The sequence below is a fragment of the Clavelina lepadiformis genome, chromosome 9, assembly GCF_947623445.1.
Source record: "Clavelina lepadiformis chromosome 9, kaClaLepa1.1, whole genome shotgun sequence".
Classification (NCBI taxonomy): Eukaryota; Metazoa; Chordata; class Ascidiacea; order Aplousobranchia; family Clavelinidae; genus Clavelina; species Clavelina lepadiformis.
The window spans coordinates 14,149,680-14,163,665 of NC_135248.1; the positions used below are offsets into that span (position 1 = coordinate 14,149,680).

Below are 13,986 nucleotides of genomic sequence, written 5' to 3' on the forward strand. Positions count from 1 at the left end.
GGTTACAAGCAAATATCAAAAACACATTTTATGCCTTACTGTGGCGCCAAACACACAAAATAAAACCGGTATAAGGTTAAAATATTGGCTTAAAAATCACACAGCCTTGTCATTATATATTTGCAAATATAAATTACCGAGTTTATACACTGCTAAAATACATTTATACACTGCTCTTGCCAAATACATTACCTTTATTACCAGATACACTAAATTCATGTTGAAACTTTTCTATTTTTCGAGTTATTTTTCTGCGCTCTTCATTTTCTGCAAAATAATGAAACATTTTAGATTCACAGCATTGCATGTTATAGAACATGAAGATATGGAAACTAAATACAAGGATATAAACTACACTTATTCCTAAACATATTTCTTAACACACTTTGGTAAAAAAATTATCTATATGCAATAGAAAAAATCCGGTACGGGTGCAGTTTTTTTAAAATAAAATCCCACTAGAAATTGGTGGTAAAACAGGTAGGCAAGGCTGTAACCAAGTCATTTTTTTAAGACTCGAGTCAAGTTAAGTCATTTGGGAAGTTGACTTAAGTTGAGTCGAGTCAAATTGGATCATTTCAAATTAGACTAATTGGATCACGTCAAGTTATAATATTATATTAGTCGTCAAGTTATAATATTATAATATGCTTGTCAAATGAAGTCATGTCATTGGCTATACCTTTAACCGATGATTCACAACCAAATCAAATGTCTGTAATTCAGTTAGTTAATTAATTAACAACAAGAATTTAATGACTTGTGCCAACTTACTTTCCAAGACTCGAGTCAAGTGAAGTCATTTCAAGTATTGACTCAGGTCAAGTCAAGTCAAGTAATTTAAAAACGTGACTCGAGTCATTACAACACTGCAAGTAAGGCTAATGCCTGTAGATCTGGTGCGTTACAGCCGGTTGAATTACCTAAGTCTACACCTCTTTAAACCAGAAACACTGCGTAATTTGTTTTTCACAAGACTTGGACTGGTCAAATCAAAGAAAAGTATGATTCTTACCTTATCCGTGGACAACCGTTACCTGGTGGATGCTGACTGGCGTTAGACGTAGACAGAAAATCTAATAAAACGCTTTCTGTTTCTGTGTCATTAATTATATTGATTTGTGGTACTATGTGTTGATTTAAGATTAAGGGGATTACAGACATTAATTAGTAACTTGCTATTTCTAGCCTATTCCATCCAAGCTTTCTGAAATCTTTTAAAAAATAGCCTTTGTAGGCCTAGCCTAGCCCAGTACAGCTAGATTAGACTATAGGCCAGTAGCCTACTTGCTGTTACCGGTACACAAGGTTATGCGTACACGGTACCGGTATATCATTTCGATAGTTTACAATTAAATCGTTTTTATTTATTTTGAACAACAACTAATTTACTAACTTTGCTTTACACTTACCCAGGATATCAGAAATAATCTAAAGAATTGAAACGGTTGCTGCAACATTTTATCATTCAAAGTGACAATTTCACGGCGTCAGTTTACTGAAGTTGCTGAATCATAATACAATGACCGGCAGATGTTCGCTGATGATTTTATGACTCTCGTATGTGGTGGCGAGGTGGTCGGTGATTGAATTATTCTCACTCGGCGATTGGGTCCTTAGACTGGATGTCTCTGTTTGACTTACTTGTTGTGCACAAATTAATTTTTGAGGTGATTTAGTCATGAGAGGTGAGAATTTGGGTCGTAGTATACACAGTAGTTTTAAATTAATTTAAAGTTCAGAAAATAAAATATCATTTTAAGTTGAAATTTAGCATTTATTTCAATTCGCCGCTAAGCTCAGTAATTTAATCACGAGAAGTAAGGGTTTGGATTAGAGGGTATTAGTTTTTGGTTAATTTACATTCCACACTTTAGCAAAATTGACATGTCTTATAAGTTGAAAATTAGCATTCGCAATTAGCTGTTTACACTAATAGTATTTTCCTACTTCGATAAACGACGGCTTAAATTGGTAAGTGGCTAAGCTGGAGACTTGCCAATGTTGTTATAGTTTGTTCGAGTTTGAGACCTCTGGTATAGACAATGAGTTTGTAGGTAGTGAATACATCATAGTAAAAATCAGATGGTAAATATACAGAAACCACAACCTGCACCATATTACACGTGAACCCTCAAATCACGTAAATATTAGTTAAAGTTAGTGGAGAAGTTTGCAACCCCAGAAATGCCTTGTCGCACGCCAGGAGGGTACACTCCCAACTAAGAACCCCTGCTCTAGTACAACTAACTTACACAGGTTAGTTAGGAGATGGCTCAGAAGCCCTCTTGTTGTTACTGGTATGAAAAATCATACGTGCGTGGTAGCGACATACTTTTCAACTCATAGTAGAAATGCTTGTAACATAAAATAGAAACGTTGTTGAAATTGCTTACCTAAAGAACCTTGTTTTGTTGATCCAGTATGTGGTGAATCTCTGAAAAGCAACAAACCTTAAAGGTTGAGGGAAATTATAATTAGTAATCAGCAACATGGCATAAACTGTCTATGATAAAGTACAAACTATCAAACAGCAATAATGCAAAGCTGACTTCATTGGATAGTATGGTCCCTCAATTTCCTCGTCACTTAGATACCACCACAGATAAGCAAGTAGACCAGGGTAAGGTCCTGTAAGTGTGAGTAAAAATTTATCATAATCTCTCTTTCCGTTGTATAAAAATCCCAGCAGCTTCATAGACTCGTCTGATTTTTCATCACCATGTTCATCCTAGAAACAAAATCAAGTTTAAAATAACATTTAGTTTGTAGCGGCCGTTGGGTGTTTCGTTTGTTTGTCGCTGGATGGCGCTCTCACAATGCTCGCAGCACATGTTTATTTAAACACTGTTAGTCCGTTTACCGCTCCCTTTTCGTTTTGCACTGCCTGCGCGCAGGACATCAGTTTGAGTAAAGCCTTAAATTAAGATTGCCGTGTGCTTTTCTTTTAATATATGAGCGAAGGCAACAGACAACTGAGTAGCAGCCTTCTGAAACAGGAGTCCGCAACAGATCAACAACGCAGCATCGTGACAGCAACGCAACAACTTACAAGCGCTACCTTCGCCATAGGTTAATGTTTCAAAATTAACTTTATTAAGTAAAAAATTGACAAAGCTAGGTTTGAAATGGTGTCTTTGTTTCAATAAATATTGCACTAGATAAAAATTTAATCGCTAATTCATAATAAACCTTGATATGATGCGTATTTAAGAATTAAGATGCGCATTTACACATGCTTATTTAGCCAGCCGCCTGATTTGATCTTTTCTTACCATATTTCGTATAACTTTTTGAAGAAGTTGATGGACGTTTCCACATTCCTTAATAGGAAACTTTCTCTCATTTCTTAAGGAGGATGGCACATTATTGATACTTATGTTGCATTCATTTTCAAAGTATTTAAGAGCTTGTTGATATTTTTCAACATTTTTTCGGGATTGGCTGTAAAACCACCTATTGGCTTCCTGTTGATGCAAATATTCAATTTTCATTAAAAATATAGAAAAGACGCAAAGCTGAATTATACTGTAATCATCAAATATTATCTGTCATATTTTTGATCCGAACCAACCTTATAGAAGTCAATTTTCTTCTTTGACGTCCAGAAAAGTGGATGAAACTTCACAAGTTGAATTGCTGGTCGCTTTTCTGGGTCAAAATCAACCTCCTTTTTTTCTTGGTCAAAGCCAAACATCTTCTTTATCAAATCCTTAGCAAGTTCTTTTTGCTTTTGGGATAAATTGTCCACTAGAAATGTTGTTCAAACAGGAAAAAGGTACGTTTTGTAGACAAAATATGGTTTAGTTATTCTACGTGAAATTTTACAAGAACCAAACATAATAAGATAAAATGTAAACAAAAACAACTGGCAAAGGTTGCAGAAAACTTACAGCGATGCTTGATAGCATCAAAGAAGATCACTATAATAGAGAGGCGCGTATGTGTCACCTTAAAACACACATGCCCGAGGGTATGAGCACAACAAATATCCTACTACCTCAATTTAGGTAGTTTATTTAGGTATTTAACAACAAGCATTCTACTATCTGAATTTAGATTATTATTTTTTTAGATCAAAAAACGAACAAAAAGCGCTGGAATTGGCACTACGTGGCACTATGTGTTAATTAAAATGAAGTTATAAAAACATACTTCTCAAAATCTTGAAGTAATCTTTCTTGAAAAATGTAATTCGGTACAGGGATTCGGTACTTTTACAAAAAGTAGTGACGGTACTGGAATCAGTATTGAAAAAAGAACCGCGGTACCGTAATTCGGTACCATAGTACCGTGGTACTGCCTACCTCTGATGTCCGAGTGCACAAATGTCATTATTAAGTCATTATTAAGCAAAACAAATTGTATCAACTTTTAGACAACAAGGCACCTGAGTCAAGAAGATCCAAATCAGGAGAAGCTTTTTGTTGAATGTTGTGGGGTGCTTCGTGAGAAGTTTTGTCACCAAATGGATGACGCCCATTTGTGAGGACATAATACAAGGTAATGCCAAGTGAAAATATATCGCCAGACTTTCTCTGTAAAATTGTGTAATTTAAAGATTAAATATAAAGACACCTTAAAAAAGTATTGATGATTTGAGTAAGATTGCAGAGGTCGGCCGGACATGATGGAAGTGGTTTAATTCATGATGATTGAGGCATACAATGTTTGATTTTTCTCAAAATGTGCCAAGACACCGTTTAATATTAAATAAAAACTGTTTCCCAGAGTTAGAAAAAATTCTACCTGCCAATTTTAAATTCGATAAAGTTTGTGAGATAAAAAATAAAACTAAAATGTTAAGAATTTGGAGATTTATTATTCTGGAGTGTGCATCACTACAGCTAGTGTACCCATGATGTTTCACAACTTCCATCTCCTCTCCGATGATACTCAGGAGCCATGAATGCCTCAGTGCCGGTCGAAGTGGTGGGTGCGCTCGATACATCAGTTGACAATATTTTGCTTAAACCAAAATCAGTCACTTTTATTGTTGCATTTTTATCACTCGAACGAATCAAGAAATTGCTTGGCTTCACGTCTCTATAAACTAAACAAAGAAAAGTTTATTTATGTTTATTTATACACATAACAAATAGCAACTATTTTAAAAGCATATTTTAACAGCGAAGGAGGCAGGGTTCAACTGATTTGAAAGAGATGAAAGAATTAGAATCTTGACCAAATTATTGTTTGTTTGCACTGCACGCAGGCAAAATTTAGTAATGTGTGCTCAGAAACCGTACAATGGATTGATTACAAAAGGTTTTTGCACACCTAATTAATTATATCTGCCAAATTGCAATCTTCACTGAGCATATCACAGTTGACTGTCATATTTTCGTAAAAGTTTTAGGTCCTAAAATGTTTTTTAAGAATAGTTTATCCGGTGGATTCAGAAAATAATTAAATGTGTTCTTTGATATCAAACAAATTAGTTTTTGAGCTAGCAATGAACACTCTATGAGCAAGTTATAAAAAGTACTTACTAATATTTTGTCCATGTAAATAGAAAATTCCCTCAATTATATGTTTGCACATTTCTAAAGCAGTTAAATTGCAAGCATTAAGTTCACCCTTCTTTGTCCACTGCAAAAAATACGTAATAAACTATTTTATTTTTCTGTATCAACTCTTGTTCCATTGTAATTTTTAGAAATTTGTTCGAAACTTTGCAGGACTAAATTTGGTGCATTTATTTAAACAAATAATGGAATTAATAATATTTAGGAATATTTGGAATTTTTGGAGCAAATGTGCTTAATTCACGACGCTGTCACTAACCACTAACCCACTAATTTCTCCAATGTAATTTAGAATTGTATGAAAGTATAGTCATGGGCAGCATTCGCTGAAAAAAGTATATACTTGATTCGTTTAGTGGTTTAGTAGCTTGATTATTGGCATGCTTCCTGTTGTAACGTCGTGTCAAAATAAAATCTTTGTAATCTGTTTAATCATCATTTTTGAAAGAAAATATGTTTGTATTTGGGTAGCCCATAATTCTCACAACGCACAATGTAAGACGACGGTCCGGTATCGACACAGTGTTGACTGCAGTATTTTAGGATTTAGGAAAACTTAGTATCTAAATCGAATCTCTTTATTCACTAACAGCGTGTGGTGGCTTTTAACACGTTTTGTCGCTATCGATGATAAGTAGCCAGGGCGGGCATTTGACCAATGCGAGCGATGCGACTGCATTAGGCCGAGCGCTGCTTAGCACTGAAACAAGAATAACAATTTAGCTTTAATTTTGTACAAACCACAGTATTATTTCACGATCTGTTCTCAAAAGAAAATCGGCAAGGGGCTTCGCAATAGCAAAGGCCGGCTCTATATGTACATAGGTCAACCCTGGCTCGCGTTCATAATAGCGACTGTCAGAACAGCGACTATCAATAGAGCGACCACAAGACAGCGATTCATTTAAAACAGCGACTGTCAATAGATCGACTACACGACAGCGATTCATTTAAAACAGCGACTGTCACAACAGCGACCTCACTTCTTTTATTAAATCCAAGGCTTACGCGCACACGCACTTCCATCCCCCACACCTCTCTACACATGTATGCACGCAGAAACAGGCAAATACTGCGTAGTGAAAGATTGAAACCAAAAGGGACTTTAAAACAACATTTTATTTGGACTATCCATAGTCACATGAAGTCACATGATTTAAAAAGCAATAAAATAAAATTAAAATGCAATAAAAATCAAGACACGTTTATTTCTAAATTGCGAGCAAGGGCTCGAAGGAACTGCCGCAGATCATACTGGCCTCGATTTTGCTGTACAACAGTGATTCGTGTGTTCATTGTCACGTATCTTTTCATTCGCTGAGTCAGGTCTCTGCCTTGTAGTAGCTGGGTTCGGTTTGCCCGTTGAAGGGCTTCCTCCCGTCTTAAAGCTTCGATGAATCGAAAGATGGAAGGATGATGTGTTTCCGTTGATCCCTGAAACGCATTGTGCCAACTCTCTAGCTGGTTGTTGGTTCGTGGCAGTCCCGCATCTTGTCTGGCTTTCACACTCCACATATGTACGGGAAACAATGGCTGTCGTCTGTCTCCCCGTCTGTTTCTTCGGCCCACGTAGTTGTCTTCGAAGTAATTTACGAGAGGCATTACTTCTGCTGGGTAGTCTGCCACCAATTCATCAAAGGCATCGCTCACTTCATCCACTGGTAGAAAGGCAAGAGCAAGGAGCATTTTAAGTGCCATCCGAATATTGTCGTCTTGCAATTTTTCAAACGACCTTAAAATTAATGTGACACGTCATAGTGTTGCCTTCCATTTATAAATGCCTCATTCGACTCAGCGACCTAGTTAAGTCGCTATCATAACAGTCGCTGTTTTAATGCGGTCGCCATTTAGACAATCGCTGTTTGGAATGTCGCTCACTTGATTACGTCGCTATTATGAAGTCGCCATTATGACAGTCGCTGTTTTGACAGTCGCTATCCTGCCTGGATGCCGTCAACCCTAGTCCAATGCACAGGCTGATTGCCCCCTAAAGTCTACTATGTGACACAACAAAATCAGCATACCTCCTCAAGATCACCATCACACATTTCCATATACAGTGAAATCGCTTCTTCCTAAAAGAATGTGTATGTGAAACTTATGTATTGTAGGCAGCATCTTTTTACCAAAATGAACTGAAACAAGCCACACTATTTAACCCTAATGCAAAGTATTTTCATGATCATATAAACTCTTAAATACATCTTCAATGGTATCAAGATAAAGGACCACATTTGGGTGATGAAAGCTGTTGTCACATATTTTCTTGAAAGTTTGTGCTTCGCTTTCTGGATATTTGACATGGTCCTTTGAAACCCGCTTCTCAATGATCACCGTTCCATCATTTTTCCGGCATCTACAATCAAAAGTATGTTTAAGTTATTTACTGGATGAATATATACTTGCTTCTGGTGATTGTAGCGACACTTGAGAAAAGTTTTCACCAACTCTGGTGGATGTTACAAAAACGTTTTCTAATGTTTGCCTTTCTGTCAGTTATTACGATTGTTTGCCCGTTTTATGCAGACCTTATTTAAAAAGCAAATAAAATGACTGATGGTAAACCGCACAGAAGCGCACCAAACACTGAGGACATGTCTTTTTCTAGAAGACAAAAAATAAAATGCAACAGGTGCGAATGGGAAGGTCACATAGGATGAGACCCAAAATGGCCAGCCAAACGAAGAGGGTGCTGCAAATGTGGGAACACGGGCAACTTTGCTGTTTGCTGCAAAATGGACCAGAATCTAAGACAAAAAGCTGCTGGAAGCCTACGTCAAATCCAAGATTCAGGTGCTGAAGGACCAGAATATCTGTCAAAGTTAGAAATGAATGACCTTGGTAGCTATCAAGGTGAAAGTTGAACTGATTGTTGATTCAGGAGCATCCTGCAATGTTATAAATTATATGCTGTGGGAACATTTGAAACTAAGATCTACAAAATGTAAGTGTTTTTTAACGATAGAAAAATTTACGCTGATGGCAGTGATATCTAGAAGGTGATTGGTGCTTTTTCAAGCTTGTGTGAACGTTCCTGAGAAAACTCCACCTGCTATTGACTTCGTAGTTATTGAAGGAGACGGAGAAGCATTTTTTGGAAAGCGTACTGCAACAGATCTCGGCATTCTCTCAATTAAAGCACTGAGCAGTTATTACAAAAGTACGATTCCTGTTTTGAAGGGATTGTAAGGGTGAAAGATTTCCAGTTAAAGAATCTCGTTGACGAAAATGTCACTGCTGTCTGTCAACATCTATATTGTATCCCTTACCAGTTACCACCTTTGTGACCGTTTAACCAAGAAGCTGAAGGAACTGGAATCCTTTGATATCATTGAAAAGGTTAGTGGATATACAACTTGGGCTTCACCGGTAATTGTCATGTCAAAATCGAATGCTGACATTCGCCTGTGTGTGGTGGTGTAGCAAGCTAATAAAAAGCTATAAAGACATCCAATACCAATCATTGATGAAGTATTACAAGACATGAACCAATGTGAAACGTTTAGTAAACTGGATATCAAATGGGATTATCATCAAATCGAATTAGACCCTCAGTCTAGGGAAATAACAACATTTGTCACTCATGAAGAGTGAGTAATGTTTGTCACTTAATTCATTGTAAAAGTCTCATGTTTGGTGTGAGTTGTGCACCCGAAGTGTATCAACGTGTGATGCAACAGACTATACAATTTGCTGGTGACCATGATGCAGAAGTTGAGGAAAAGGGGAAGGACCATGCAGATTTAAGACAGTCTGTTGTGCTTAGTGCCATTAGACCTGGACCTGGGTTAGACCTTAAATTATTATCTACTACATTCCATAGAGAACCTTTTGTTGTGGTAGAAAAACATGGAAACAGTGTTGTAGTTGATAATGCTGGTGTGCAGGATAAATGTAATGATAATTTTGTAAAATGTTTTTATTGAATATGACTTGGGAAGAAAAACTCTGTCAATCCTGTTTTAAGTGCAGTGAACTGTGTTCTTTGATGCTAGCTAAATTCAGTTTATAGGGAATTTTACATTTGACATGGGAGGAAATATAGCACCTGTATAATATTTGTGTTGGCGCCACCATGTGTTTGTTTGTACCTTATATGCGGTCATGTTGTTAGTTGACATTGTCAAATAAACTTATTTCTGTTGGAGCGTATAAGCCTTGGATGACATATGGTGTACTAATAAAAAAAGGCAATCAGGCATTCATTCTTTTAAACCTATTTCTATTTGCTAACGGTTCTTAACCGGAAAAATGAATGAAAAAATTCTTTCAAATAAAGTTTGGTTGTAGCCTACCATTTTATTTGTTTTCTGCAGTATAGCAATTGCCCAATCGCTGTATACTCCCAAACAGGTGTGGCCAACTCATGCCTAAACTGATGCTACGAGAGTTGCTATTTTATATTACTGCAATACATAGACTTTACCTTTGTGGTACATTTCAAAACTGTAGCGGCAAACACATGGAATGAAAATATGGCCACAATGGAATGAAAATATGGCCAAACAAGTAGTTTATATAAACTAGGTAAATCATATTAGGTACTACGACACTTCTGTCGTTCGATTAAGTGTCGTTCGATAAACTGTCGTTCGATAAAGTGTCGTTCGATAAAGTGTCGTTCGATAAACTGTCTTTCAATTAAGTGTCGCCTCACGATCATATTATTACATAAAACATACTATTTGATTTCAGCCTCTAAGAAATCAAAGGCGTCACAACTATGTAATAAATGTGTGATTATAATTTGTTGCATAAGATCAAATACTGTGCTGATGCACCTGCGAAACTTATCGCGGTGTTTGTGCGTTTCGCCGGTAAGATTTTAAACTTTCTTAAAAGACTCGGTTTGTTAGTTGTCAGTCACTTAATACGCCTACTACTGAAATACCGACTGACTCTACCAAAGGAACCCTTTCCTCAATTTTAGCCACACCCAGTCTTAATCCTGGTTTTTAAACAAAGTATATTTTTAAATAGACTCTGACTGCACCTTATTAGCCAAACTATACCACAAAAAGTAGACAAAAAGAAAAAAAAGAAGATATAAAGATGGATGGATAAGTTAACAAAACATCTACTATGATAAAAATTCCAACAAAAAGATAAGAAGCCTAATAGTAAACTTAAATTTTCTTTGTTTGCTTTGAAACAACACAAACTTGCTAGCATTAAACGACCTAGATAGAAAGTATAACTTACTTATAAATCTTTGAAACCAAGGTACGTTTCCATGGTGAACTTGTTTCTCGTGGATATTTTTTTTTACGTGAAAATATCCTGCTGAACATTTTTTCAAACTGGCAAGATTTTGTGGAACAGGATAAGTTCTTTGGCCAATATAATGGCCAAAATACAATATAATGTCAATGTACTTACATTTTTTTGGTTAAAACATATCCAATGATGTTAAGTCATAAATGTTTAAATACAATTAATCGTTCCCTTACTCTAAATAAACTTCTGTTTAGTTGAAGCATTAACAGTTACTTGAAGTTAACAGCATCAACCACAAATTTTATCTTCTTTTGTTTATTGATCAAACATGTAGCTATTAATTAACCAAAAGCATAATTCAACTGCTGAGTCTAGTTAACATACAAAGGCTTAAACCCTAAGTCCTTAAATATCAACCTCAGCAAGTAAGCGCTGGTGAAATCTTCACTTAAATTGACTATCGCCCAGAATGGTAAGAAAATAAGACCAACAGACACACCTAACACATAGGCTTGCCATACAAGATAATGAAGTTTTGCCCGCACTAAAGCAGCAACAAAAGTTAAATATTTTAACTCTTAATTATTTCATAGATCTCTCAATACCAACCTATCTCATACATTATAATTCAATCTGACATCGCTGCTGTGAACATTAGCATTGACTAATGGTGCAACGTCTTGTGACATGACTTCACTGTGTCAACATTTTGCACAAGTCAAACAGCAAATGTTATAAATGAACAACTCAACCATGGGCCAATATTACCTTGAAGTCATAAAACATAAAGTTCTAAACTACAAAACGTGAAAATAACGGCAGACCATTGCCATGGTGCTTCATATTAAGTTTCACTTCACTGCATGTTTTGGATGGTTTTAGGCTGCATTGACTGCTGAAGGTTTGCTGATTAATGCCGTGTAAAGTTGCATTGCATAAAATATTTGCAACATTTCTAACCCCATGGTTTTTCGAATGATGTTGCATTTCAAGATGGTCCATACGCCTTTCATGCCATAAAATTTTGACAAATCAAACAAGAGCAGTTTCAGGGATGAACAACCATAGACGTAGGATTCATCCTGACAAAGCAAAGAAACCAAATCAGATTCTTTTAAATCTAGGAAGGAAAGCTAGAAAGTTCGTTCACTCCACGGTTGATTCTGTTCTGGTTTGCATCATAATTGTGCTACGTACAACTTGTGGCAAAATATAAACAACAAAACATCAAACAGTAAGATGCGGCAGCAATTCTGGTCAAAAGTGTGGAATAAAACTTAGTTTACTCTTTAAGCAGTGATGTAAAATGATAAATTGAAGTTGTAAGTCAATGGACATAACGCCGTTGTTAACCTTTCTTCTTAATCCCGACATAAATCAGCCAAAAGTTATAATAGTGAAGCTTTTAGTTCTTTCATTTTCCTGCTTACTTTGAAACGCCCTAATTTAAAAATACTAAATTCTAAAATTCAATTATGAGATATTTTGCCTAATTTGTCTCCCAATTGTTGTAAGAAATATGGTTACAACTGCTTTGTTTATCATAAAATGTTTTGTCAAAAACGTAGCATGAAACTTTATAAAAAAAGGCGGCAGCTATAGTCAAGTTGGTCAAACATTTAAATAAGTGTTAGGGTTTAAAAGGTTGGCACCTATCATTGTAAGTCTCGTGAATGTCTCATTTTTTGAAAGATCGTTTTTTCCTCATAAGCTGACATTTGGTGGCAGCAACCACAATCTCTAAAATTTGGAGGTCAGGGTGCATTGTCTGTGATGCATATGCCGAAGGCACATAATGAGAAAACCAAAGACGCGCTATGACTCGAACTGCAGAGTATGGCAAGTTTTCAGCAAGATCTTGTATGCCAAGCAACCAAAAATGTTTAGTGTGCTCTTGAGTGCGCAACTTATGATTTAATTTAAATTTGAAATTTAGATTAAATGGAAAACTTTGGTTTAAAACTTAAGTTAGTAGCTTATGTTACAATAATTTCAAGGCTGGCCAAGTTCAATTTGATGACATGAATGACGACCTTGACAACATCTTGAATTACAATTTCTGAACTTCATGAATTGACACTGAGTCCACAAATCCAAGTCGTGTAGTAGTACCAGCAAACCAGACTGCAGAGTTTGGCATAGGTGCACTCAATACTGCTTTTCATGAGCTTCATTGCCTCACTTAACAGGCGTTATTTTGCAATTAATGATTTAGACAGAAATTATGTTCACTCAATTTTCATTTAATTTAAAGATTGAATAGGTCAAACTGTGCACATTACAACTAAGAGCGCACTTCCATGAAGCTTGAGCAGTTTTGCGCACTGCACTTGTCAATTTTGGTTGTTTGGTGAACACAAAATCTTGCTGAAAATGGACATACTTTGCAGTCCGGTCAGCAAGTCGGTAACTAATATATAGCCTAGAAGTTAGATTAACTAGAAACTGCAAGGAATAGCTTCGAACGTAAGCTACCACACTTTTTGGTTCAATAGGGTAATAATATAAATACAGGAAAAAAATGACCGAATGCGTTTCCACAAATTTGGTTTAGAATATCTCGGTATTTTACCTCTACCAACTGGATAAATACATTCTTGCTGCTAAAAGCTGGTCTGACATGACTAAATCTTTTCCAGTCATTTTGGTAATGATTATTCCCGTATTTAGACTCTAGCGTCATGGACTATGGTTAAGCGTCAGGGTTAATGCAAACCTAGCCCAACAGCTCAGCACTCGCCTAGGGAACCTAGACCAGACTGGGTTTCTCTTGATTTAATCCAGACCAAATTAAACGTGGCATTTGAACAGAATTGAGTTAACCTGCATAAGTTTGCTTCTGACTAACCACAATTTTTGACGATTAATGAATTGCATAAACAGTAGGCTTGCTTTAAACAAAAACAGGAATTTCGAGTATACTGGCAGGCTGGAAAGTTTGGTATCAGTCTGCACAGAACGTCACAGAAGTTAGTCAATAGTTGGTACTACACCGGTCGGCATTGCGCTTGCGAAACTCAAAATAGAAACCTCTCTAGGGGAATTACCAAAATTAAATATCTTGTTTGCTTAGCTCAGGGGTGACGAACCTATTCGATGACGCGGGCCACTTTGTCAGTTACGGCTGAGCAAGCGGGCCGCACAATTTTTTTAACATTTTGCATAATAATTAGCATTCAAGCACAACCGCTTCATTTGGCAGATTTTTAGCTGCTCCCGCGGCCGCAAAAAATACATCGAT

General features: G+C 36.4%; 2 protein-coding genes across 3 annotated transcripts in view; both read right to left on the reverse strand.

Annotated features, from left to right (window-relative positions):
* The window catches only part of LOC143471282 (uncharacterized), a 139,011-nt gene that overhangs the window by 1,955 nt on the left and 123,070 nt on the right, over window positions 1–13,986 (reverse strand). For both annotated transcript variants that reach the window (XM_076969712.1, XM_076969710.1), the window contains one exon: window positions 193–267. In XM_076969712.1, coding sequence (XP_076825827.1) covers window positions 193–267 — 75 coding nt within the window. The remainder of the gene's footprint in view (window positions 1–192; window positions 268–13,986) is intronic.
* On the reverse strand, window positions 3,240–10,974 carry LOC143471297 (serine/threonine-protein kinase/endoribonuclease IRE1-like). Its single transcript, XM_076969736.1, has 8 exons — window positions 10,731–10,974; window positions 7,731–7,884; window positions 7,553–7,603; window positions 5,493–5,592; window positions 4,857–5,053; window positions 4,391–4,538; window positions 3,575–3,750; window positions 3,240–3,467 (listed from the first exon to the last, which is right to left on the reverse strand). The coding sequence occupies exons 1-8, from the start codon at window positions 10,817–10,819 to the stop codon at window positions 3,240–3,242; spliced, it is 1,143 nt and encodes a 380-aa protein (XP_076825851.1). The 5' UTR covers window positions 10,820–10,974.

Bases quoted from the DNA above. Each gene is read 5' to 3' on its own strand.
- LOC143471297 (XM_076969736.1), bottom strand. From the start codon at position 10,819: ATGTTCAGCAGGATATTTTCACGTAAAAAAAAATATCCACGAGAAACA. The intron at 7,885-10,730 runs GTAAGTTATACT...TTTTGATTGTAG, and splicing joins TTGGTTTCAAAGATTTATAA to ATGCCGGAAAAATGATGGAA. The intron at 5,054-5,492 runs GTAAGTACTTTT...TTCTTTGTTTAG, and splicing joins TTTACATGGACAAAATATTA to TTTATAGAGACGTGAAGCCA.